The sequence below is a fragment of the Dasypus novemcinctus genome, chromosome 3 (genome assembly GCF_030445035.2).
Source record: "Dasypus novemcinctus isolate mDasNov1 chromosome 3, mDasNov1.1.hap2, whole genome shotgun sequence".
Lineage (NCBI taxonomy): Eukaryota > Metazoa > Chordata > Mammalia > Cingulata > Dasypodidae > Dasypus > Dasypus novemcinctus.
The window spans coordinates 12,479,375-12,506,988 of NC_080675.1; the positions used below are offsets into that span (position 1 = coordinate 12,479,375).

At 47.5% G+C, this 27,614-nt stretch overlaps 1 protein-coding gene across 1 annotated transcript in view; it reads left to right on the forward strand.

Moving 5' to 3' along the window:
- Positions 1 to 27,614, forward strand: part of SERPINA12 (serpin family A member 12) — a 45,950-nt gene that overhangs the window by 16,208 nt on the left and 2,128 nt on the right. The window contains exons 2-4 of the mRNA XM_004455909.4: positions 7,539 to 8,189; positions 9,718 to 9,988; positions 25,460 to 25,607. Coding sequence (XP_004455966.2) covers positions 7,556 to 8,189; positions 9,718 to 9,988; positions 25,460 to 25,607 — 1,053 coding nt within the window. The 5' untranslated portion in view covers positions 7,539 to 7,555. The remainder of the gene's footprint in view (positions 1 to 7,538; positions 8,190 to 9,717; positions 9,989 to 25,459; positions 25,608 to 27,614) is intronic.

Below are 27,614 nucleotides of genomic sequence, written 5' to 3' on the forward strand. Positions count from 1 at the left end.
CGGTGAGGCTGCACGTTTCGTCTCCTCATGCAGTGTATCTGACCTAGTGCGTCCCTAGAGTGGCATGCCTCCCCGGCAGGGGAGAGTGACCGGCTCAGAGCCTCTGGGGCCCCATGTCCCTACAGCCAGGGAGCTCTGGGCCAGGAGTGAACTGATCTGTGGCTGAACCTGGAGGGAAAGTGAAAAGCCCCTTTTCTAGAAGGCTTCCCTGGGTACCTGCTCTCTGTGCTTGGGGGATGAGAGGAAACGCTTTCCCTAAATTTAGAATCCTGAAGGAGAAACACCATGATAATCCTTCTTTGGACTAGTGGTGCTGTGGCCACATAACAACTAGTACAAAACATTACTAAATTGGAAAGAGATATTTGAATTATTTTTCTGCTTGTTGGAGTTCATTAGAGAGAGCAGAACTGAAAATTGGTACATGGGGCTAACGGCTCCTCCAAGATCTGTGGGTTCAACAGGCCCGCAGACATTGTCAGCCCTTCTCTAAGTGACAAAACTGAGGACGGGAATGGCACTTTATTTTAAGTCTTTTAAAAAATAATTCTAACGCAATGCCTGGTCCTTAAGGACAAGTTGGAGAAGATAGAAAAGCAAGGAAAACAGCAACACAAAAGCAAAACCAACTTGCCAAGAAAATAATATGCTACAGGAAAACGACTGTGATCCCTAGAATTCGCATCAACTTGGACGTGATTTTGACTCCTGTTACTCCCAACAGAAGCCATGTCTCTAATTGTCTATTCATCTCTCCTCGGTCCTCTTCCCCAAAAGAGGTCATGTGGGCCAAGAGGACTGACAGTGTGGAGCACTTGAAAAACAGCAAAAAAAGGAAAATGGAATGAAAGGGAGATGACGCCACGTGACCCAGGAATCCCTTTTGCCAGTGATGATCGTGGTTTGGGTTGAATATTCCAGGTCGGCACTGCAGGCTGATATACTTGTAGAATATTTCAGGCACCAGACCCAGACAGCTGTTGGGAAACACAATGGTTGCAAAAGCTATGAATGGACTTCATTAGGAAGGCCACAGCCCAGCAGGCGTGTTCTCATCAGTCCTGGACCGCCCTGGGTGGTGTGGGGAAGCCCCAGGGAAGTGGTGTGGCTGTGGCTCCTGAGGCTTCTACCCACTCGGGCAAGCTGGTTTTATTGGCCTTCATTCTTCTTTTCCAAGAGGCTGTGGAAGTATAAATAATAAGACAAGAAAAGCAGGTCCATTTGGCCGGCTCGGTGGATTTCTTCTGAATGTGCTGTGAGTATGCCGTCTCCCTTTTGGAAGGGTCAGGGGCTTCTTGTCTCTTCCACATGAAGGTGGCTTCGTATTGAGGGAGCATAGAGTTCTGTCCCAGGTGGGTATAACAAAAGAAAATTGCAGAGGGGTTCCAAAATCTGGGAAACTGCCTTGAGGAGGAACCAGGCATCTTCGGAGGAAGCCCTGGTTCATTTTCACGGAGGTCTACCTCCGTTGTTTTACTAGAGGGAAACCTCAGTGGGGGTGGAATGGGGCTGGTCTTGGGACCACCCGTGTCCCATGGCTCTGACTGCAGCCAGTTTTGTATGTGAGTTCTTTGTCTGTCTATGGCTCTCTCTCAAGTCAGAGGCTGTGCTCACCAACTACTGTTTGGAGGAGGAAATGAGGCCAAGCAGCCTTTTTAATGTGTTTTTTTGGCAGAATTGCCTTGATGGGCTATTTTCCCACTCTGATCTGTCATAAATGCACGTTGTGACTTTGACCTGCTCATTGTCCTCTCTGGGCCTTGATTTCCCCTTTATAGCATGAGTGGTCCTGAAGTTGATGGTTGCTAAGGATTTTTCTACCCAAATATTCCCACATCCTAGAATGAAGACCCTGAAGGGGAGGAGGGACAAGTGAGGCAGAGAGTTGGAAGGTTCTAGAGGGTTTGGAGAAGTGTGTTGGGCTGGTGTTCTGTACTGAATCAATACAGCGTTGCTTTCCAGGAGAGACAGCTCCATGCTTGCATTCCAAAGGTGCTCGAGCATCCACAGGGGCTGCTCCTTGTTAATTGCCCTGATGTTCCAGACCCTGACACACAGAGAAGACTTAAAAATATTTCTTAAAAGAATGAAGGGAAAATTAGGAGATGAGCTGTTGAACTTGTACTCTATCCTTTGTTCTCAGGAAGAAAGATAAAGCATATTGTAACGATGACCAGGTTTCTTTTATGGGCTTCTCACATTTCCAACAGGGAAGGAGGGCACGCCTTTTACCACCCCTAAGTTCTAAACTTGCTTGAAAAATAATAACTGAACTTCTAATTTATCTAGAGTGATTTCCTCTAAAAAGAACAGCAATCCCTTAAAATAGGTGCACCATAGAGCATGCCTGGGCCACTTGCTCAAGTCTAGGGCTTTGTGGATGGCCTTTGTTTGGAATGCCCAAGCACAACTTTAGGAAGGACCCCTCAAACCAAGGAGTGGGCAATGAGTTTACCCAAGAGCTTTGTGCTCCCTGGGGGAACTGCTGAAAGAATCTGAAGAAAGATGGCCTCTCCAAGGGTCTGGGGTTCCCCGGTGTTGGGAGAGATGTTTTGTGTACCCAGGAAAGGACTCTTGGTTCATCAGGGAAAACCCGTGTTGGCCGAAGCTCACCCCACTAGGCTTAAGCCATTGGGCATGGGAACTTTTCCAAACATCCTGAACTTTTTGGTCTCTTTGGCTTGAGGTAGGCACCATGTGAGTTGGCCCTTGTCAGGATCACCACAGAGAAGAAAGAACAGTGAGGGTAAGGAGAGAGGGTTCCTGGGGGTGGGGGGAGAGGCTCCTTCCTCCACAGTGAATGGCTCCAAACGACTCTGCCCTGAGAGATGCTCTTGTACTCTGTGTGTGTTCCATTTGCTGGTGTGTTCCCCATACTTCTGGCGACAAGAACGAAAGCACTTTGTAAAATGGCAAATATAAATTTTGTTAACACTGCTCTCACCCCTCACTGTGCTCACCCCCTAGTCTCCTCTGATTTGCTGATTCCAATTACTAAGCTTGTCAGGACAGTGTGGGAAGTGAATGAGGGATGTGCTGGTGGCCTGAGAGCCATGAGGAAGCCCCCATGGAGACTTTCAGATACTGTGACAGTTGCCCAGAGGGCTTCTCACTGGGTTTGGGTCTGGGTTCAGGATGAATCGCTTCTGAGCAAGGGGGTCACTCTGCAGAAAAGCACAGCATTATTTTATCACATTCATAGAGAACATGGGCCCAGCCAGGACATTCAGAGGAGAATTGAAATATTTTTTTTAAAGATTTATTTTATTTATTTCTCTCCCCTTCCCCCAACCGCCGGTTGTCTGTTCTCTGTGCCCATTTGCTGTGTGTTCTTTGTCTGCTTCTGTTGTTGTCAGCAGCACGGGAATCTGTGTCTCTTTTAGTTGCGTCATCTTGCTGTGTCAGCTCTCCATGTGTGCGGCACCATTCCTGGGTAGGCTGCACTTTCTTTCACGCTGGGCGGCTCTCCTTACGGGGCGCACTCCTTGCGCGTGGGGCTTCCCTATGCGGGGACACCCTTACATGGCAGGGCACTCCTTGTGTGCATCGGCACTACACGTGGGCCAGCTCCACACGGGTCAAGGAGGCCCGGGGTTTGAACCGCAGACCTCCCATGTGGTAGGTGGACGCCCTAACCACTGGGCCAGGTCCGCTTCCCAGAGAATTGAAATATTGACCATAGCTTTGCCAGCTTCACATGTTCTCCACAGGGTACAGGTTCTCCCTTCTTTTTCTTCTGTACTTTATAAAAAGTTATTCCAATGACACACACATACATGATTGAATTAAAAATCAGTGAAGAATAGCTCAATTCAGAAGAGCAACCTACTAACATATTGGGAAACAAACAGTCCCTCACCTATTTTAATTAATGGCAAAAAAGAAAATTAGCCCATCCAGGCACCTGGGACTGGTACCCATCTGACAAGGATGGGTTTGTTTAGGGCCTGTGGGGACAGACAGAAAAGCCAAGAAATGGGGCTGGTGTGGGCCGTCGCGTGCTGTGGGCATGCAGAGGTGGGGCCAGGGAGGGGGCCGTGCCCCAAGAGGTCGGGGCAGTCACTGACGAGCAGCATCCAGTGGGGAGGAGGCTGAATTATTAGCCCCTGTCTAATGATGTCGACACTGAGACTTGCTCAGTGCCACCTACCACACCCAGTGGGAGCAGACCAATATCCAGATTCCCAACTCCATAATCAGTTCTCTTTCCTGACACTTGGCAAGGTAGAAAAAGCTTTTAGGGTTCTTTGACTGAGCTTCACTGCCAAATTACGTGCGTGACCTGTGAGTGTGCCAGGAAATGCTGCTGGGATGGGGCCTGCAGCACTTTCCCGTCCCTGCTCTGGGTTCTGCGCGCACCCTGCCCACCCACCCACAGTGCCCCGCAGGTTGAGCAAGCACCTTGCACCTCCTGCACTCAGTGGCCTTGCTGGCCCGGGGCCGAGAATGTTCTCAGTGCCTCCTGTCCTAGGCATTGGGAAAGAACCTACACGTAGGCAGTGATCTTGTCTAAATAAAAGAAGCTTCTGCTTCTGATCCAAGTCGCCTTTGTAAATAGTCCGTCCCACTCACGTGTGAGAGTGAAACCATTCCATTTTCGATTTTCTTTCCTTTTTCTGAAACATCCCTCAGGGACTTACTGATTTTGCTTTAATGGAGTCTATTTTCAGCTGGTCCCTAGGGTTCATCACAGCTGATTTTAAGTTTTTCTAAGAACATTCATCATTAGGAGAGGAAGGTGCTTTGAGATCACCTGGGCTCAGAGCGGGAAGGTGGTTTCCAGTGTCATACAGCTTGGAGACAGGGGAGCAGAGCCCAGTCGTGCTGGTAGGAGGCTTTGTTTGGGCTGCAAGTAGCTGATGCTGTGACTCACACTAGCGTCACTGCTAGTCTAGAGGGAGGGTGGGCTCCAGGGTCTGTTCAATCAGTGGCTCCAGTTCGTTTCTCCGCAGATTCCTTGTCTGCACCTTTGGTGCACTCTTTGTCCCAGAGTCACATTCCTTGAAGATCAAAATGGCAGCAGTAGTCCTGGCTTCCATAGCTTCCTGCCAAGAGCATCCAGAGGAAGACAGATCAGAGTCCTAGCATGACAACAAAGACCCTCACCGGGCCACAGAGGTCGCCTGCTCGTTGGGCACCTCGTTGGGCACCGCGTTGGGCACCTCGTTGGGCACCACGTTGGGCACCGTGTGGCACCACACACTGATTGGATTAGGCCTGATTCCTGGACCAGTCACTACCACGGGAGCTGAGATGACCCTTTCCCCAGCAGAGCCTCCCTTGAAGCTGGGGATGGGGTCCCTGTCCCTGAGGCCTGTGCAGGTACAGATGAAGTTCTGTGAAAGGGAGGCTAGATGCCGGGGGAGCAATGGGCAGCAGCCAAAATTTCATGTTCAAGCGCTGGAGTCAAGACCACAACTGCCGTAGCAAAGGCCGTCGCCGCGGAACCTGGCGTAGAAGGGTTTGTGGTGCAAAGACCATGGGACCTTGGGGCGGCCCTAGGTGCAGGGCCTGTGCTGGGGTTCGTTTGTCACCCCAGTCAGTCGGCAGGATGCTATTCTCTGCCAGGTGCTGGTGATTTGGCTGTAGCAAATGCTGGGAGTACCTTGTCACCCCCCTCCATCCCACCTGCCCTGGCTGCTCACTCCTCACAGCTGCTGCTCCCTCCAGGAAGTGGCCCTTGGCTGACAGGAGCTAACTGACACAGGATGTTATCCCCATGCCCTGTAGCCTGGTTGCACACCACAGCCAGTGGCTGGCTGATTTGGTCCCAAAGGCCTGCACCTTTGCTCAAAGGGTCAATTCTGCCATGTGATTTATGCGCAGACCTGAGGGTTGCACCAAGGCCAGCTCTCAGCTGCGATCACATCCTTGCCGAGCTCCTTCTCCTCTCCTGCCCTGCAGGTTCCTCCTCAGAGCACCCCTTTAATTCATAGCATGTACCTACAGCCCCACTCAGGCTCTGCTTCTAGGAGCCTGGACCTGAGACAACGAAGAATAGCCTTTGCTATTCAGAAACTCACTATTCCCCATACAATGCAAATACATAAAGATGTAAATGACAGGTGAATAAAAAATTATACCACTGATGTGGAGACAGTGGCCATAGGATCTTCTGGGGGCAGGGAGAGGGAAAAAGGTACGCTATAGGGGCATTATAGGGACTTAGAGTTGTCCTGAATGATAGTGCAGGGACAGATGGAAGACATTGTATATCATGCCATAACCTGGTGAATGGACTGGGAGAGAGTGTAAACTACAACATAAACTATAATTCATGCTGTGTAGCAATGCTCCAAAACGTACTCATCAAATGCAATGAACATACCACACTAATGAAAGAAGTTGTCAATGTGGGATGAGTGGGGGTTGTGGGGAGTGGGGTATATGGGGACCTCTTATATTTTTTAATGTAACATTTTGTGTGATCAATGTATCTTTTAAAAAAAAAAGATAATTTAAAAAAGAAAAAAAAAACCACAAAAAACACAGCAAATGCTATTCCAGAGCACCAAACAATGAAATCTGCCTTCATTTGACATACTGCCTGGTATAAAACCACTGAGTGACTAGAGAAATCAAGAGCATTTTGGACTACCTTCCATTGGGCAGCTTTGTGCATGTTTAGTGAGAGATTAAGGAAAAATTAAAAGCTGAAATTCTTGTTCCTCAAAATCTCAGTCCTGCGGGGAGGTGTCAGAGCTGTGAGGTGGGTACAAGGAGCCAAAGTCATGGCAAAGATTTGGCTGTGCCTCTCCATGACACTGCTCCATTCTCTTCCCCAGAAAAGGATAGGGAAGTCGTTTTACTGGAGACCTGGGTTCTCATGGGTCTCCTGGGTCCATGTGGTCTTAGACAAATACTTTGTCAGAATTCTTTTGGCTCTTAGAAAAAAGTCCAATTAAATTAGCCAACTCTAAAAGTAGAATTTATCAGCTCATATCACTTGGAAAAACAGGTGGAGGGGCTTCAGGTTCAGCTGGATCCAGGGTCCCCCTATAGATGTTATCAGATATTCCTCTCCATTTTGCTCTTTCCGTCTCTATCTCACTTTTTTCCTTCTTCATGTGGAAGTTGTGGCCACATTTGACTCCAGGGTTATATGATTAAGCCAGTTCCCCAGAGCTGAGAGGACTTTGCATTGATCCAATTTTGCTCTTTAACCAATCAGTATGGCAGAGGGATAGAGTAGGATGATGACCATCCTTAGGTCACCTGCCCACTCTGTGGTGTATACTTACTGTGGCCCCATGGGTGGAAGGGGACAGTTCCTCAGTAGACTTGAGCTACTGGTATCGTAAGAAGGGAGTACAGAAACAAAACTGTCTTCTATAGTCATTTGTGAAATGGGGACCATCACTTTTAGTCCCTGGGGTAATTTTAAAGGTGAAATGCTATAATGCACATCAAAGCACTTACACACTTCTAGACGCACAGCCCAGGCAAGTTGTTGTATAGTGTCTTCCACCTTGTCTTCCTCGTGGCAAGAGTGGGGAAATGAGGTTCTTTCTGCTAACCTGTGGTCTACTTCTCAACAGGATAACCCCCAAGGAAAATGAACCCCACGCTGGGCCTGGGCCTGCTTCTGGTTGGCCTCCTAACTGTGCATGGCCTTCTGCAGCCCAACCGCCCTCCGCAGAGTCATGAGGACGCGAGCCAGGCCCAGGCAGGGCGGGGAAGGAGGGTGGCTCAGGAGCTCGCGAGATGGAACACAGACTTTGGCTTGAAGCTGTTCAAGAAGCTAGCCTCCCACAACAATGGCAGGAACATCTTCTTCTCCCCCTTGAGCATCGCCATGGTCTTCTCCATGCTGTGTCTGGGTGCCCAGGACTCCACCCTGGCTGAGATCAGGCAGGTCTTCAACTTCAGGGAGCTGCCAGAGCAGGACGTGCATGAGGGCTTCCACTACCTCATCCAGAAGCTGAACCAGAGTTCCCAAGACTTGAAGCTGAGACTTGGGAATGCCCTATTTATTGACCAAAGGCTGGAGCCACAGCAGAAATTTCTAAAAGGGCTCAAGGACATTTACTTTTCAGACACCATCCCCATCAACTTCCAGAATCAGCAAAATGCTGAGAAGCAGATCAATGACTACGTCAGTCAGAAAACCCATGGGAAAATTACCAACCTAGTCAGGAGTGTAAATCCCAACACTTTGCTGCTTCTTGTAAATTACGTTTACTTTCTAGGTAAGTCTCAGGGCATGTTGTCATAGAAAGAATGACCAACAGACTTTGATTAAAAACCTGGCTCAGCCACTTGCTTGCTCTGTGACCTTGAACCCCCATGTAATTATTCTCTCAGGACCCCAATTTTGCTATCTGTAAATTGAGTATCATGATACCTCGCTCACTGAGTGGCTGTTAGGATTCAACATGAAATGAGTTTTGTATGTTCTAAATTATTCTCCTATGTGCGTTCTCATTGTTACCAACTATCCTGACACACCATTGGTTGTAGAGGTTGGGGTGATCCTGTTTCTTACATGGGAAAGATGAGATGCAGAGAAAGATTAGGTGACTTTCTCAGAGTTACCACCAGTTCTAGAACCCAGTTCTCTTGGCTGTAGGGCTGTGTGCTTTTCACCAGTCCAGGCAGCAGCCTGGGATGGAGATGGTGATGGTGATGGGGAGTGGTGATGGTCATTTGGGTGGGCGACTTGGTCTTCTTAGCAGACTTTGTAGATTCCCCAAATCTCAGGTTGACAGAGTGAACTATAACATGGAAGCATGTTCCCAAATCCAAGCTTCAACCACCCCACACCTTCACCCTCTCAGGCCCATGCTACACACACACACCACATGCTCACACATACACTCACACACACATGCCACACACACACACCACGCCACACAAATGTTGGCCAGCACAGGTGAGATTCCTAGGCCAACACACCTCAGGCCAAGCAAGATCACACTGGGCAGTCAGCAACATGATCCCAGCTCTGACAAAGTCCACAGGGAACCAGACAGCTCTAGAGGCAAAAGGAGTGAAGATGGCTGACTCACACACCTCAGTCTACCCAAAACAAAGGGAATCTGGAGTCTCCCGAGGCACTTGCATTGACAGTGATGACGTGGTGCTGGTTCTGGTGCTGAAGCTGATGAAAGCTGGGTCTCTTGTATCCAGTTTTTTGCAGCAAAGGGCATCCTGAGGGAGAGGCCCAGGTCCGGGCTCAAGCCCCATGGGGCCGAAGCATCCTCAGGTCGAAAGGGAGAAGGCCAAAAGCTGAGATTTGGACAGTCACTGCTCTGAGGGCAGGTCTGTCCCCTGCAACCCCTGCCCTGCCCCCCAATCCCACTTCCCTTAAGGGCGGCTCCTGCAGGGCTGATTTGAGAATAGAGTCGAGCGTTTTCACTCCTGTCAGACCCAAGTAGCCCTCACTGAGCATGATCCGGTCCTCTGTGCCAGGACAGAATCCACAGACCTCTCAGCCCCAGGAGCACCCAGGTTTAGAGCCGCCTGCGGCTCCCCTCTCAGCTCAGCAGCCCAATTGCTCTGAGGACTGATCATCAGGCCCCGAGCCTGCCTGTCCACGGTTCAGAAGTCCCCAGGGCCCGGCACAAGGGCAGGGCGTCCTGGGGCCTTGCTCCCATCTCCCAGAGTTGCCAAACTCTTACCCAGAATCCATGTGGACAGAGACGAGTGGTTGGCTGGAGCCGGTCTCTCTAGTCCTTCACGACGCCCACTGTCATTCTGTCCTTCTTGAATCCTAAGGCAGGTGGCTACATGAGTTCGATCCAAAATTAACCAAAGAGGAAGACTTCATGGCGAACGGAAACAAGCTGGTGAAAGTGCCCATGATGTTCCGCGGGGGGATGTACAAGATGGGCCACGACGACCGGCTCTCCTGCACTGTCCTGGAAATGCCCTACAAAAGAAACCTGACGGCCATCTTGGTCCTTCCGGACAAGGGCAAACTGAGGCAGGTGGAGGAGGCCATACAGGTGGACACGATGGCCAGATGGAAAAAATTAACCACACAGAGGTAAAGAGGTGCCTGGTGTATTGGCGTCTTCCTTCTTCTGCCCTTTTTTCCCAGTCTCCTTCCTTATCGAGCTGTTACCTCGTGACTGAGTCTTATTCTAGGCTCTAAAATGAACTTATATTTTGTTGGGAAGTGAACAGGGAAATAAATCATAGGAATACAGGGAGATGTACAAAAACCAGGGAAGGTCAGGGGATGAAGCAAAAACTTGACTGGAGGGGGGTGGTCTGGGAGGGCTTCCCAGAGGAGGATGCCTTTGCTCTAAGGCTTCAAGGCTGAATAGCAGTCTGTATGGAAGGAAGAGTAGCGATGGGCTCCTAAGCAAAGGGAAACTGCAAGGACAAACTTTTGGGGTGCCAAAGGGAGTTTGAATTGTTCATTGTGAATAGAATGATGTTTTCCATCTGCAATGTCAGAACAAAACCAGTGAGGTATGTCCCAAGTAATTTCTACTAATAACAGTTCAAGTTCAGAGGGAATGAATATTTTTCTTCCAAAACATAATATTAGGATAAATTTAACACAGTAACTGCCAAATACCTCTCAGGTACTTGCCTCTGGGTAGATTTTTGGGGGGACCTTAAGGACTACTGTGCGAGTTAAATCCTGGGGACTTGGGGTCAACATGGACATGAACCTTGAAAGCTGCTGGGCTGGGTTGGGGAGCTCTGGCAGGTGGGGTGTTGGGGGGCATACAGTAGAAAGGGCAGGGTACACTTGGACAGAAAGGGAGTCCCATGTCCTCCCCCCCAGCTCTTTCCCTCTCTCCTCCCCCTCTCCCTCCCTCCTTCTCCATCATAAACATCTTCTCTGAGAAGCTCTCTCAGGCCTAACGTGCTGCCAGATGCCAAGGAGGGTCGGAAGAGAGGCAGACTGTGCAAGGGCTGAGTTGGGCTTCCCACTTGTACTTGAACTGATGCTGAGTCTTTCACACTGGGATGATTCTTGGAGGAACCGCAGGGCAAATCTCATCTCTAGAGTTAGCTGGGAGCTCATAGAGGGGGAATTCTGGACCTGAATGTTTATGGTTCAGCTAAGGTCACAGTTGTGTGGGCAGGGGCCATCCCAAGAGCGGCAGTGCCCTCTGCCTATGGAAAGGACTTCAGGAAACTACTCTGCACCATCTCCCTTGCCCTTCCTGCTGAAAACTAGGGGCTGCAACTGCTGGCAGAGTCTGGCCCCCAGAAGAGGAGGTTTCTGACAGACCGGTTTCCTCATCTAGGGTGTGGCCAGTCATGCCAGCCTTGCAGGCCCCTCCAGAGGATTCCAGGTGCCCAGGTACAGGATTATTCCTCACAGGGCACTCCCTCGCACCAGCTCCTCTCTCCTTCTTCCCACTGAGCAAGGAGGCAGAGTTCCCAGGTGCTCAGCAGGCCTGTGGGAAGACAGTTGTCCTGCACAGCTGGCTTCTGCCCTCAGCGAAAATCCCAAGATGGCGGCTCATCCTTTGGGGTGGAGGGAATGTGGACTCTCACACAGGGAGGCCCCCAGAGGAACTGGCTCTACAGAGCTTTTGAGTTCACAGAGGTGCCTTGGGGGCCTCTCTAGTGGATGTTGAAGTGTTCCAACCCAACTCCTGAAGAGCATTGGCTGGGGCGACCCCAAGACCAAAGAACGCACCTGGCGTTGAGTCAGACATAAGGTTTTTTGGGACTTACGAATAGGAGAGCATCTCCAGAGGTGTCCAGAGAACAAAGACAGTGCCCCACAAAGACAGGAAAATGAGGGGTGATATGAGGGGTTTCAGAACAAAGACATTCTGTGGGGTATGGGAACAGAGTTCTTGCTAGGGTCCTGTGATGGCACATATGGGGTCCCGGGATGTTATGGCAAGAATGAAGTTTTACCGCCCTGAGGAGGCTGTGGTTTATGATACCATCTATGCCTCCTTTTCTCTCCATGGAGGGTCGTTAACCTTTGACTTACATCTAAGTCATGCTAGTGGCTATGTGCTGATGATGTAGGTGGAGCCCAGGCCTGGGTCCCCACAATCACCCCCACACAGCAGCCGACATTGACCGCAGGATACGCATTGCATCCACAATCCACAGCAACTGCATAAAAGACAACAGAATCATAGGAGTCTTCCACCAAAAGCTGGTAAACATGTCGCCAGACCAAGAAAGGGAATTAAACCAATCAAATAGGGGGTCAGTAGCTAATTCTTAATGTGCTGGATGTGCTTTTGCATATGATTTGGAGCTTGTGAAATATTTTTTTTAAATTTTTTTCAAATTTATTTTATTTCTCTCCCCTTCCCCCACAGTTGTCTGTTCTCTGTGTCTATTTGCTGTGTGTTCTTCTTTGCTTCTGTTACTGTCAGTGGCACTGGAATCTGTGTTTCTTTTTGTTGCGTCATCTTGTTGTGTCAGCTCTCCGTGTGTGCGGTGCCGTTCCTGGGCAGGCTGAACTTTCTTTCACGCTGGGCAGCTCTCCTTACAGGGTGCACTCCTTGCATGTGGGGCTTCCCTACACGGGGACACCCCTGCATGGCATGGCACACCTTGTGCGCATCAGCGCTGCACATGGGCCAGCTCCACATGGGTCAAGGAGGCCTGGGGTTTGAACCGCGGACCTCCCATGTGGTAGACGGATGCCCTAACCACTGGGCAAAGTCTGCTTCCCACTTGTGAAATATAATGGGAGTGATCAGGAATATCTATACAACACTGAATGTCAGTGAGGGCAGAGGTCCCACCTTATGCTGCAGTAAGAATATCTAAAGCCAGCCTATTTTGTAAAACTACCTTTCTTAGTTGGGTAGTTTCTTCATTTAGTAAGGAAAATGCTACTTAATTAAATTAAGGATTTGTGTAGTGTGATTCACTAAAGCCATTGTGTATTTTTCAGTGAGGACTGCAGCACCACCTGGCATAAAAATAGCCAATGGGTAAAACCACCAGGGGGCATGCTTTACTCTGTATCTAGCCTTCAGCATTTCCCAATTACTAGGAGTATGGGGTAATGATTCATATAGGGTGCCAGGGACACGTGTATCATCCAGTCCAGTTACAGGGCAAATACGGCCACCTGTTTTGCCTTCAAATCTATAAGCATCCTTTAGGGGACAGGTAGGTCCCCAGCAAATTAGGGTAGGTCTGCCAATGGAAGAGACTATTATGTTCTAGTTTGATAGTAAAACTACACAACTCAGGGGGTAACCATCCCATATCATGTATTCCTTCCTGTTGTTCCATGCAGTCAGGGGCACAGTGATCTAAGGTGACAGACTCAGATGTTCAGCATCCTAAACCATCATATACAGCATATCCTAGTACAGGCCCGGGTTTAATCACCTGTTCCCTTACAAGGGAAAAAATATAATTACGAGTCTCATTAAGAGATGGCAGCTAGATTTTAATCTTAAATGAGAAGGTCTTGTTCCAAACTTGTCATTGGGTCATCTTCTGCCATGGCAGGAAGGTGTTCCATGCCGTCCAATGTGCAGGAGTTATGGTCCAAAGAAGGCTCGTAACCCCCGAGGATGGTAAGTCCGTGCAAACCCAATATTGGGTTCGATTGTGGGCATGGGTTACTGCTGAAGCCACTGTGGAAAGGTATTGGCTAGGATGCTGCAGGTCAAAAGGAGATGTTTATGGGGAGAAATACGGGCAGATCATTCTGGTCTAAAAGAATACAAGCAACATTTCCATAAGTAGATAACAAAATACCAAGTAGGGGAGTCCTATGAGGAGGCTCCCAGTACCATATATTTCCCCTTCTAAATTCTCTGAGTGTTCTACAGTGACATCAAAAGCTAGGTTAGGCATAAGGAGAGTCCACATAGACACACATGGAACCCAGTGGGAATAGGATACCCTGGATTATTAATGCAGATTTTCACTGGCATTTAAAAAAAATTAATTGTGGTATTGAAACAATGTTTTGGGTGACTCCTTTTCCTAATGGGCATAAGATTCCCAACCAGTGAGACTGCATAGGCCAGTACCATGGCCAAAAGACCTCATTTCCCCTATTTTGTATAGTTTGAGGTAAAGGTAACAAGAGATTATTATTACTTCCCATTTTGGGCTACAGGCTGTTGGCCCTTTCACTTGTATTCTCAATGCCTGCACCAATTCTGCTGTTAGCATTTCAACTGGAGCAGGGGCCGCAGCCCATGGCATTGAATTTAACCAGGTAAAGGCTGGATACAGCCTCTTAATCTACTGTTGTAAAGATCCCCTACTGCCTTTTACTTGTTCCTTTAAAAGGGTATTCATCCTTCTATAACACCTATACCAGTGGGGCTATAGGGTAAATGAAAAGTCCAAGCAACATATTGGTCTGTCCAGTGAGGGGACTGGTAAATGGAGTTCCTTGATCACTGTCAATTTGGGCTGGCACCCCATACAGGCCACGTACTTTTTCTAAGTGGCAAATAGTAGCCTGCTGTTTGGTCTTTCCTACTGGGAAGGCCAACAAGAGTTCCATCGCAGTGCCGACGGCAGTGTAAGCCTAGTTGGTCCCTTCCGAGAGTAGGAGGGGACCGATGTAATCCACTTTCCATCATGTTACTGGGGTCTGTGCTCAGCCAATATGTCCCACCAGTAAGGTAATAGCCATGTCACCGGAGTGAGCATGATGGGCACTCATGGGTGATGCCTACAAGCTGCTAGCAAGTGACAAGCAGCTAGAACTGCTGGACTGAGTGCCACAGGGTCTGCTAACTGTGTTGTCCACATTTTTTGTGAAGCCACTCACCTGCTTCTCGGGTCTCAGTGGTATGGCTCTGCATCTTTGCGAGGGCATCTGCCTCAACATTCCCGGGTGGGGTGGAGGGGGGGAGGGCAGTGTTAGAGGAGTGGGCAGGGATGTGATACACTTACCCATCACTGCTGGCAGGTGTCCCAGATGTCCTTCCACAGATCTCTCCTCCACAGAAGGTAGCCCACAACAGTCCAGTGTTCTTGTTCCAAAGTTGCTACCCAGGTGGTAAGGCCTTTGTAGACTGCCCAGTTATCAGTACAGATAATGCATTCCTGGGCTCGTGTACTATGACCATCCACATGGCTCTTAATTTAGCCCATTGACTGCTTTTCATGGTGCCTCTTTCCTACCAAATAGTATCAGTGCTGGGCTGCACAGCCACAGCCATCCACGCAGGAGACTGTCCACTAGCAAACTATCCATATACCCTGCATTTTCGGGAACTGTTTCTATGCCTTCTTACTGGGCGCTTCAGTGGCCAACCTGGGGGTTGTAATTTGGGCTGAAGAATCTTCCATGTAAGACGCTGAATCCAGGATCTCATGCATTTCAGTATTTCAAGGGCTAGTCTTGAAAAAACAAACAAACAAACTGCAGCAGGTGAGCTTTCCACTTTGTCAAGGTACTTAATTGTGCACTGCCGGAGTGAGGTTTGTTCCCAGTATCTGTGATCCACACCTGGATAGGGATGGCAGTCTGCAGAACGGCTGGACACTTTCGGGTTAAACCTTCACTTGCAACAAGGGCATTGTAGGCTGCACATAGTTGTTTTTCTAGGGGGCTATATTGTATTCAGCCCCTTTCCATAACTGTGACCAAAACCCAAGGGTTACTCACTTAGAATGTTGCCTTTGCCACAAACCCCACTCAAAGCCAATGTCGGTACTGGCCACATCCAATTCACAGGGTAAGTCAGAGTCCAGCCCCCTCAGTGCTTGAGCCTGTGCTATTGCCCTTTTTGCTTCTTTAAAAGCAGCCTTCTGGGGGTCCTCCATTCCCATGCATGACCTTTTCTGATTAGCATATACATTGGTTTCAATATTTGAGCTAAATGAGGGATGAATGGTCTCCAGTATCCCAGAACCCCAGAAAAGTCATTAATTGTTTTGGATTTTGTGGTTTGGGTAAATACTATACTTTACAAATTATAGCAGGTGGTATAGGTTTTGTCTTACCCACTAGACATCACCTGAGAATTTGACACAGCAGCCAGGGCCTTGCAGCTTGTCCCATTTGATTGCCCATCCCTGGCTTTCAGGATGAGATACTATTGACTCCCATGCTTCTTTTAATTCTGAAAGAGAATTACTGGTTAACATAGCACCATCAATATAATGGAGTAGGGTTCCAGCCACAGGTTTCTTCCACAGGGCCAGATCTTTGGCCATGAGGGCATGACAGATGCCTGGGCTATGCGTAAAGCCGTGGGGAAGCATGTAAAAGTCCATTGTTGGCCTTTTCACATGAAGGCAAATGCAGGCTGGCTTGACTCATCTAGGAGTGGGGTGAGGGGTGTGGGGGGTATATGGGGACCTCATATTTTTTGAATGTAATATTAAAAAAATAAAGACAAAAAAAAAAGAGATGCTAAAGAAATCATTAGCAAGATCTAAAAGTGTTAGTGGCATACCTGGGTACTAATTTCTTTCAATAAATAGGCAATGTCTGGGACCACTGCATACAGTGGCAGTGTTACTTTTTGTTATCAATGTCAAATGAGGTTTATATTTAATAATAGCTTCCTGGAATTAGCCATTTAAATATTTCAGTTTAGAAAATGCTTTTGCAAACTTCCTATAACCATAAAAGTTACTTTTACCTTTAAATAAGCTTATTAAATTACAATTAGCACCAAATGAAATTTACTTTTATTTATTTAAGTCTTGTCTTACATTCCTCATTCCATTCTGTGAAAACTAGTCATTTCACTTTAGGACAGATCTATATTTCATTAAACATGACCTTAAAATTTTCATCATCTTAAAGATTTAATACTTAGAATGCTAATTTATCTTATTAGTATCCAATAAACCTGGGGAGATTACACCCAAGCCAAACAAATTGGAACAATGACAGTTTTTGCAAGAAATGTTCTTTTTCCTCCCTCCACAGAGAATTAAAACCTTTTTTAAAAAAAATAAATTTCTAAAATTATGAATAACCTTAAAAGCATACTGACTGCCAGGTTCTGGAATATACCATGCTTGTTTAATTTGTTTTAATCATAATTAAGAAAAGATCTTTTCATAGATTTCAAGGACATTTTCTTTACTTACTGAAATTTGGTAATTGGATTAAATACCCTCATTTTAAAGCTGTTGAAAGGATTAAATTGGGGAATTACAGGACAAACTATGATTCTTAATTCCCTGGCCTAGAAAATAAGAGTTTTAAGCTGGGCTTACATTTCCCTATCTTGTCACACCTAGCCCTTTCCCCACAGCTCTGCAAAGAGGAGGAGGCCTGGGGGTAGAGGGGTCTGGGTAGGTCAAGGAGCTTAGGAAAACCTTTTTCCCTTTCCCAATACTTTCTATATTTAGATTTCTATATAACCTTTCTAACCTGCTTAACTTCTCCAATTTGGGCTCCAGGTATATTCATTCACATATAGGTGATTAGCTTTTGGCAATTTGAATAGAGGTCTTTTAAGAATTTTCATTTGTTCGTTTGATATTACCATCCCGTTGTATGAAGATATACACTGAGAAAAGAGGCAGACACAAATAGAGAAAAGCCATTAATTGTTTTAGACACAAAAACACAACTCACTACCATTACTCACACTTTTCATCTCTGCCTGTGAGAGGTGTATACCCCTTTCTAATGTTAACTCTTCTTCAAAGCAGCACACAGAGCTTTTACTGCTTGTTCTGCCCGGTGGCCACCCACAAAGCTTCTAACAGGGTCCATGCTAGAGCTGCCGCTATCTGGTGGTCTCCCTGTTCCTTATTTAAGTGCAGCTGCTCTACGACCTGTGGCAGCACAGTCAGTACAGCTGCCAGAGTTTTAGGGTGTCCTTGTACTCTCAGACATACCCACTCTTCCAGGAGGGCAGCCACCCCTCCCCACATGGATATTATAGGCCAACCCAGATTTCCCCCACCAATTCTCTTTTTCTGAGTTGATGCCCACTATGGCCTGTGGCCCTTCTGTCTCCTGGCTCATGGCTCGCCAGTTATTTCAGCCCAACTCCTAAAGGGCGTGAGTTGGAGTGGCCCCAAGACCAAAGAACGTGCCTGGTACTGGGTCAAACATAACCTTTATTTGGTCCTATGAACAGGAGAGAGTCTCCAGAGGTGGCGGTCTGGAGATTGAAGATAGTGCTCCACAAAGAGTTGGAAAAATGAAGGGTGATATAAGAGGCTTCAGAACAAAGACATCCTGCAGGGTATGAGAACAGGGTTCCTGCTAGTGTCATGTGATGCACATATGGGGTCTGGGAATGTTATCACAGGAATGAAGTTTTACCGCTCTGAGAAAATTATGGTTTATGACACCATGTATACATCCTTTCCTGTCCAGGGATGGCTGTTAACCTTAACTTATGTCTAGGTCATGCAGGCAGCTTCATGCTGATGACTTAGGGGGAGGGGGCCTGCATCCCCACAAGAAGTGTGCCAACGAAGGGAAGATGGAGAGCGGCTCAAGGCCACTACCCCCACTGCCTACGGAAGTCCCAGCTTCAGAGTCTTTGGCTCCATAAAATCACTGTCTTTTTGTTCTCATGTTACAGTGCCTTGAGTCTACCAGTTGGCTTGCTGGAGCTCAGTATCGTCAGTATGTCTCCTATCCATCCCCTCGTTATTTCTCTTCCATGGCTGTGGTGAGGTCCTCGTGGTGCCCTCACTGGACTTAGCTCTGCAGCCCCTGTGTGGAGACCCCCACAGGGCCACTGCTCACGTGTGGGGTAGACCCCTCATGCTTTCCAGGCAGGCATCACTGGAGTTCTGGAAATAATGGACTTAAGTTCCTCACAGGGGCCCAGGATAACTTATCACACATAGAAGTGGCTTCTCATGGAGTCCTGGTTCTTCTCAGGGTCTTTCCAAGGTGCCACCCCCTCAACTAGCTCCTGGTTTGTCTCGGTTGAAACCCCCACCCCACCCCCCACCCCTCACTAGGACTGCTCCCTGCACCTGCAGGCCCTCAAGCCTGGCCATGCCCTCAGGAGGACCATAGAGAAGCCTGCTCCTCTCTCCCCGGGCCAGCTCCTGCCTCCCAGCCACCTCCCGCCCCACGGCTACTGACTGTGGAAATGACCATGCCCCTTCTAGGAAACTCTAGACCCTCTGGAGGGGCTGTGGGCTGGCCATGGTTCCTAGGGCTGAATTTCATCAGAACAGGGCAGGCCACCTTTCCTGTGTTCTGAGCCTGTTCAGACTGGTGTCGAGTTTCTTTTGATGTACAGAGAGGGAACCTAGCTCAGGTGCTTCCTGGGTCCTCTCCAGTGGGGTGTGATGGGGTGGTATTCCTATGTATTCCTTCTGCAGTCTTCACCAGCTTGGAAGACCCTAGAAAGGCTGCAGAAAAACAACCTTTTCCCCAAGAGAAGCAACCAAATCCACAGGCAAATACTAAAAAGTTTACCATGTGAATGGCACATTGGGATGTAAGCTGTGCATGTCCTCACTCAAAGGCACGCACTTGGCTTTGTGTTTGCTTAATAGAGGTCTGCTGAGGGAATTTCCTCAGAGGGAAAGCGGCAAATTGAAAGCTCCACCTTTCAGAGGCGTGAACTGCTGGTGGCTTTGAAGTAAGAGTTTTCCTGTTAAAATTTTTCTGGAGTCTAGTAACATATTGGGAACCCCATTAATTTTCACAGATTTGGGGGATTCTTTCTAAGATGACATTTAGGAGATTGTCCCCCTGATAAAAAGGTTTGCAAGCCACTCCTCTAGGCCAGAGGTCAGCAAACTATAGCCCATGGGCCAAATAGTTAAGAAGAGTTTTAAAATTTTTATTTTTTTATTTTATTTTTTTTAAAGATTTATTTTTTTATTTCTCCCCCCCTCCCCAGTGGTCTGCCCTCTGTGTCCTTCCACTGTGTGTTCTTCTGTGACCATTTCTATCCTTATCAGCAGCACTGGAGATCTGTGTTTCTTTTTGTTGTGTCATTTTGCTTTGTCAGTTCTCTGTGTGTGCGGTGCCATTCTTGGGCAGGCTGCACCTTCTTTTGCACTGGGCGGCTCTCCTTATGGAGTGCACTCCTTGCATGTGGGGATTCCCTACGTGGGGGACACCCTTGCGTGGTAGGGCACTCCTTGCACGCGTCAGCACTGTGCGTGGGACAGCTCCACACGGGTCAAGGAGGCCCAGGGTTTGAACCATGGACCTCCCATGTGGTAGGCAGATGCCCTATCCATTGGGCCAAGTCCACTTCCCTAAAACTTTTAAATGGTTAGGAAAAAAATCACAAGAGGAATAGTATTTTGTGACACATGAACACTACATGAAATTTATATTTCAGGAGCCATTTATTTAAAAAGTTTTATTGGAACACAATAAAGCACCCATTTGTTTACGTATTGCTCATGGCTGCTTTGGTTCTACAGGCAGCAGCAGAGTTGAGTAGTTGTGACAATAGCTGAGATCCTAGGGCCCACAGAGCTTAAATTATTTCCTATCTGATCCATCACAGAAAGTTTGCAGGCTCTTATACTAGGCTTGTGGAGACATAGATATTCCTCATTACTTGCCTGAGCTTCAAGCAAAGCATTCTGGGATCTCAGCAGGTGGTCAGTGGAGTGGACGGGGTGAAAGCTGTGCAGGGGTGAAGGGGAGCTGACTGGGCCATACGGCCTACTCCAGAGTGGGAAAGGTGAAGCAAAGGGGCTGGCAGGGGTGGGGCAGGCCTGGGGAAAAGGGGAGCTTGGTTTTGGACATGTTGAGTTTGAGGAATATATTTGTGCCAATCCCATAGACACATCAGTCAGGTAGTCTGGGGCTCAGGGCAGAGGCTTGCTGTGGTCACCTTCAGTTCTTTGCTTGTCCTTGCCTGACCCCAGGCAACTAAACACAGCTGGAGCTGGAGCTCAACTCAAAGGGGACCTCCGAGCCACTTGCCCATCAATGAAGCTGGATTCCTCTAGGTTCTTGGCTATGTTCCATAAAAGAATTTAAGAACATGCCAGTTTAGTTAGGCCAGTAGCTTACTGAGGAAAATGGAAGAAGAGAACAGAAAGGGGAGGAAATAATAGGTTATGTATCCCCAGATGTAGGTGTGGGCTGCTCTAGGCAGAGAGATAGAGATTTGGCTTGTGTGGTTACTTTTTAAATCATTAATTATTCCTCCCCTTGCTAATGTTCGGGGGAGAGGTCCCAGCTGTTCCCTGTTTTAATTAATTGCCCCACTCATCAGTTCCCCAGGAGGCCCAGTGATGAGGCCCCTTAAGGATATCCGGGGCTTTCCCTTGGAGTTCTCATGGCTGGGCTCTTGCAGGGTCCGCCAGCAGCCTTCTGGTGGTGGCTCTCCCCAGGGGGTTTCCAGGTGGGGTTGCATGGCCACGTGTTTTACTCCCAGGTTTTAGACTCATTTTCCCATTCCCTAAACTAGCCTGCCTCACCCCCCACTCCCAGAGGATTTACATCCTTATTCTTAAAGGAGAGCTGAAGGATGATGGTCATTCTTCTGTCATTACTTCCTGCTGGCTAGGGGCAGTAGGCCCTACCTGACAAGGTGTAAAACCCTCTTGCTACTCTATCAGAGTTGGGGAAAGAGGAGCCTGGCACTGTGCGTGGAACCAGATGAAATCCCTGTATGGCTAATAAAGTGTTGATTTTGGAAGAAATAAAGTTAAATAGAATTTTTAGACATGGTTTTACTAAAAGGATAAAGAAGATGGTAGTAGGCAGACGTAAAAAGGGGCTAGCCATGACACGCTGGACCACAAGAGAGAGAAAGGCCAGGTGTCTTCAAAGGCTGCATTCCCCCAAAGTTTGTGGGAAACACTTCTGTTCTGTTCTATTCTATTCTATTCTATTCTATTCTATTCTATTCTATTCTATTCTATTCTATTCTATTCTATTCTATTCTATTCTATTCTATTCTGTTTTTTCATTCTGTTGGTTAATTCTAGGAAAGACAATAGTAGACTGGTTGGGTTGGTGTATAAACAGCCAACCCCAGCTTTTCCATGGCAATAGTTTTACTCAGAACAGCTAGGAGAGGTATGAAGAGAGGCACTGCCCTGGACATAAACTCAAAGACAGTACAGGCAACAACAAGGCAAGTACATTGCAAGCAAAATTAAGACAGTACTTAAGAAAGGTATTCCTTTATCATATAGGCACATTCACTAACTACTTATAAAATGAATTAAGTATATAGGACTTTTAACATGTTTAATATCCCTCTGCATATGATTTGGAATAGAAAAGATATCATCATAATCCTAAAGCATATAGGTACAGCACTTAATACTAATCAATGCACAAGTTCCTTTCTGAGTTGCAGTTAATAGATCTAAGCTCCAGGTTTGCAATACCATACATGTTATCGCTCCATGAGAGCAGGATGTAATGCCAATTGTGTTTAAATTCTACTCAATGTCACTCTGGTAATCATCACTCCACTTGGTATTGCCTTCACACAGCCAGCATGCTGCAGCACTGTTGATCCTTGAGAAAGACTAGGAAGGTAAGGCTCTAGTGTTTCACCAGCCTGGTGCATAGCGCCCTTTGGCACTATGAAACAGAGTCAGTCTGAAGGCAATGGCCATTGTATATCTGGGCATATTGAGCCATCTTTGGCTGCTGCAGGAGTCTGAAACTGCAGCTTACTCTCCATCTACTTCCAGAGCATGTTCAGAGTTGTAGTAGATACTTTTATTGTTTTGGGGGCTAGTGACCAATCTAGCCAATAACTCAAATGGGGAAGCACCATGAAGGCTATTTGGGCCTGGCTTGAATGCAGGAGAGAGTTTGACAATACTGAAGTCTATCTCTTTTACTCTTTATATACTTTCTAAGTACTTCCAATGCAATGTATAACATGTCAAATGAACTTAACTATTTTAGTACTTTGCTTTTTACTTCTATACCTTTACCATGATTATGTTAATTAACAGGCATTTAACTTTAGCCTCACAGGAAAAACTACTTTCTCCATTATTATATGAAAACCCAAGATTCCCAATGGAATCAAGGTGATTTTTCTTTATCACCACTTTAATATGCATATTGAGGTATCCTCTGACAGGTTTCTCTGTCATGAAGTTACTTTTTATTATTAATACTAATTTAGGTTTCTAATCAATGGAATTAGCCATTTAAAGTTTTCAGTTTAGAAGATGCTTTTACAAACAACTTGTAATTAACTATAACAACATAGACTGGTTACTTTACCTTAAAATAAGCTTATTAAATTACAATTAGTAACCAATGAAATTGACTTTATTCATTTCTTCTTTTTACTTAATTTCATTAGATGTGAACTTACAACTTTCATCATCTTAAAGATTTAGTACATATAATGTTTTATTTTATTAGTATCTTATAAACTTAGGGAGATTACATCCAATGAAATAAAATTGAAGCTGTGAATAGTTTTAAAAGAATACTGACTGCTAGGTTCTGGAATAATTATAATTGTTTAATTTATTTTAAAAGATCTTTCCATAGCTTTCAAGGGCTTTGCCTTTACTTATTGAAATTTGGTTTTAGTATTATTAACCACCTTCATTTCAAGACTGTTAAAAGGTTTAACTTGGGGAATTACAGGACAAACTATGATTCTTAATTCCCCAGCCTAAAAGATAGTTGTTGGAGAAAAAATGGCACTTACTGAGACATGGAGACTGATAAGACTATAGACAAAGAAAGAATTTATTGGGAAGCTTTCCCAACAGAGGGGTTCTGAAGAAGACACTTCAGCGCCCCACCAGCATGGTGGGGGTCTGGAGAGAGACGTCAGCCCACTCCTGGAAGGGGGGAATTTGAATTTATACCAAACTTTCCTAGGCGGAGAAATGATAGTTGGTGGGAGGGGGTTGAGGGTTCGAGTTACATGCAGGGGCCAATAGGAAGCCCTAGAGGTGAAAACTTTCCCTGATAGTAACTAGAAGATAGTGGGTTAGGGAGTTATGGTTTCTTGGAAACTTCAATCATTGTTAGAGCATTTTCATTATTTCTATAATAACAATAAACAAAAACAGACAAAAAAATTCCTCACCTCTAAATCTCTCTATGCCTCACCCACTCAACATAGCTGCTGTTTCTGGCTATTCTATCCAAAGTGTATAATCAAATGGCTTTTAGTATAAACACAATGTTGTACATTTATCATCTCAGAAACTTTAGGACAAATTCATTACTCCAAAAAGAAAGACTCCACACCCCTTCGCATTCTTCCTCAGAGCACCATAACCACTCATCTACCTTCACCTTTATAAATGGATTTGTATGGTAAAGACAACTTTTGCTGTAAAAGAGAGAAAAGAGGGAGCTGGAAGTTGGAGGGAGTGGTGACTCAGGGCTGAAGGACAAGTTAGAGTTTTGCTTTTATTGCCATGGGGTCTTCTTCTGAGAATGGTCCGGTATACACCATTTATGGATGATACAGGAGAGAAAACATAGATCCTTGAACAGAGGTCCTTGGATGGATGAGAAGAAATGGGGTCTAGGTCCAGGTGGGCAGGAGCCATGTGAATGAGAAGCAGCTGTGGGTGCCCATGCTTCAGGTGGGTCCCACTCATGCAGCATGTGGGTCTGCTAAGTCAAGGACAAGAGGATGTGTGGATCTTTCTCTATTTGCAGATTGATTTGCAGATCTCTGACTTTTTGATGAGCATCTTACATGCATTTGTTATGACATTCTTTATTTTTTTAAAGATTTATTTATTTCTCTCCCCTTCCAACCCCCCCCCCCCCCCCCCGCCGGTTGTCTGTTCTCTGTGTCTATTTGCTGCGTTTTCTTTGTCCACTTCTGTTGTTGTCAGCAGCATGGGAATCTGTGTTTCTTTTTGTTGCATTATCTTGTTGTCACTTCTCCATGTGTGCAGCACCATTCCTGGGCAGGCTGCACTTTCTTTCATGCTGGGCAGCTCTCCTTGCGGGGTGCACTCCTTGTGCATGGGGCTCCCCTATGCGGGGGACACCCCTGTGTGGCAGGGCACTCCTTGCGCGCATCAGCACTGCACATGGGCCAGTTCCACACGGGTCAAGGAGGCCCGGGGTTTTGAACTGTGGGCTTCCCATGTGGTAGATGGATGCCCTAACCACTGGGCCAAGTCCGTCGCCTGTTATGACATTCTTATTGTCCCATAGGTTCAACAATTATCATGATCCTTTTGAGACAAATGTCTTACAGAGTTGAAATAATTTGCCGCAACTCACAGCACTTAGGAGAGGCAGGGGAGGAATTGGAACCTAGTTCTGCCTCAATCCCGATTTGGAGGCCCTGCTGCCTCTAACATCTGGAGTCAGCAGTGGCTTGGGGCTTTGGACATGGCTGCAGCTACAGAATGGAACTGCTCAGTGACTGAAGCGGAAGGGGCCCTGAGATGATTTGGACTGGAGAAGCTTTCCTGTGGATGAGCACTCTACAGGTGTGATAGGAAACAAGGACATAGTCAAGAGAATATAAGGAGTCTTTAAACCAGGGGCCCAGGGTCTAAGGAGTGCCCTCACACTCTGTTTTGTGGGTAGAGGGAGAAGATCTGAGGGGATGGGAAGACAAATATCTCATTGACCCTCCATCCTTGGGGCGTGTCCTAGAAGCAGGGAGGACTTCACCACTCATCTTTTTTGCTTTCAATTCCCCAGGGTTGTAGATGTGTCCTTGCCCAAGTTCTTCATCACGGGTATCTACGACCTGAAGAAGACAATGGCCCAACTGGGGATCTCCAAAGTCTTTGAGGAACATGGAGATCTCACCAAGATCTCCCTTTACCGCAACCTGAAAGTAGGCGAGGTAAGCTGCCTGACCTGGATGCCACCCTCTGCAGCAGCAGGAGCTGTTGCAGTGGCTCAGTGGACAAGGATTCCCCCCACCAAACCCCAGTTCTGTCCTGGCCAGCTATGTGATCGGGGGCAAACCCCATAACCTCCCTAAGCCTCATAGTTCCCAATCTTTAAAATTGGATATACCAATCTCTAGTGCTATTTTGGAAGTTGATTCAAGGCAACAAGTATTGTCAAGCACTTCCTCTAGGCTTGGCACTTGTCTAGGCCCCATGGGGAATAAGAAGATGAAAATGACCCAGATCCTCTCTCAAAGGTCTCTCGGGCTTGTTAGGAGTAAGTCACAAACATGCTTTACACGAAAAGCCATGAGTCGTGTGTGTGGGTGGGGCCGGGGGAGGAGTATTGGGAGGGTCTCCCAGCAGGCGAATAGCATGGGCAAAGGCTGGGAGGCAGGCAAGCATGAGCATGTCTCCAGATCAGAGGAGGATGGTGGGGATTGGCTGATGCTAAATGGGAGCAAAAGGGGAGGCTCCAGCTCCCCTGGAAATGGTCCAGGGTGCCAAGCTGTGCAGACTGTTCTGAATCAGTGGTACTGGGGAGCCATCAAAAGTGGTGAAGCAGGGGAACGCCCTGAGAACGGCTGCTGGCAGGTGCACAGCGCAAGTGGGTTGAATGCATGCTAAAGGATGACTGGGCAGAACCCAAATGCCAGCAGCAACGGCTGCTCTAAGACATATTTCCAGAGCAAGTAGGGTCCGTTCATCATTTGACTAGCTAATATTAGGCACCTCTGTGGCATAGGCCCTTTGCTGGGACACACAGAAACAGTTCTTGCCCTCAGGGAAGAGACACGTGGCCATTTTCTAAGTGTGGTCAGTGCTCCAGCAAAGGCAGCCCGGGAAGCCTCAGGAGGGCCCTTGCACATGCCTGGCGGGAGAAGCTCTGGGCAGAAAGAGCCTGGCCAGGGAAATTTTCCAGGGATGTTGTTTTCTTTCACCAAAAGACTGCCGATGCAAAAATACCTGAAACAGGTTGGCCTTCTTAATGGGAATTTTATTTAGCATAAAATCTTAACAGTTCCAAGGCCGTGAAGCGTCCGAATCGAGGCACCATCAGAGATGCTTTCTCACCCAAGTCAGCTCCTGGAGATCCTGGCTCCCTGCCACATGACAAGGGCGGCCCCCAATCTCTGCCTTCCCCTCCAGGATCCACCGTCCCGGAGCTCAGCTGAGGGCAGCAGCTGGGCAGAGGTCTTGTTCCCCCATCTCCTCAGCTGTGTGCTGCTGCCTCCAGGCTCCGGGACCTGTCTTAGCCACTTGGCACATCCCTGCTTTCCTGCAGTCCCCTCTCACATGGCACGATCAGATGAGGTGGCTTCCCTGTCCTGTGTTTCTGTGTCTCCATTTATATCAGACCCGGCAAGAGAGCGGAGACTCGACCCAAGTCATGCCTCACTGATGCAGCCCAAAAAAAGGGTCGCATACCCCCAGGAATGGATTTGTTAAAAAACTACCCCTTCTCTTTTAAGGATTCACAAAAGAATTTCAAACTGCCCAGATGTGTGTGAGATGAGCTGTTCCAACGCTGGAAGTTACCATTCACTGGACACAGGGTCAGCCATTGAGTAAAAGGAGTTCCTTTAATCATTGCCGGCAACTCCTGCTGGCTGAGGAGAGGGGTGGCAGGCGATCTGCCCGGGCCACACACGTCCTTAGTGGTTTAGACGTGGGTCCCTGGGCCTTCACAGGGGGCTAGAAAGTTAAACATCCTACAGGGTCGTCAGGACCGTGCCTGGTGCAGATGCGGAGGCCCTGGGGTGGCTTCTTGGCTTCGCCCCATGACCCTGGAGGGTGCCAGCCCACAGGGCTGGGGCGATAAGGAGCTGGACCTTCTGGAAGCTGCACCCCCTGCCGCCCCCTCAGCCCCTGCCCATTCCCCACTAGCTGGGCTGGGGGCTCCCCTGCTTCCAGCCTTCCCAGCTGGGGACACGGGCCACTTCACCTTGCTCACCGTA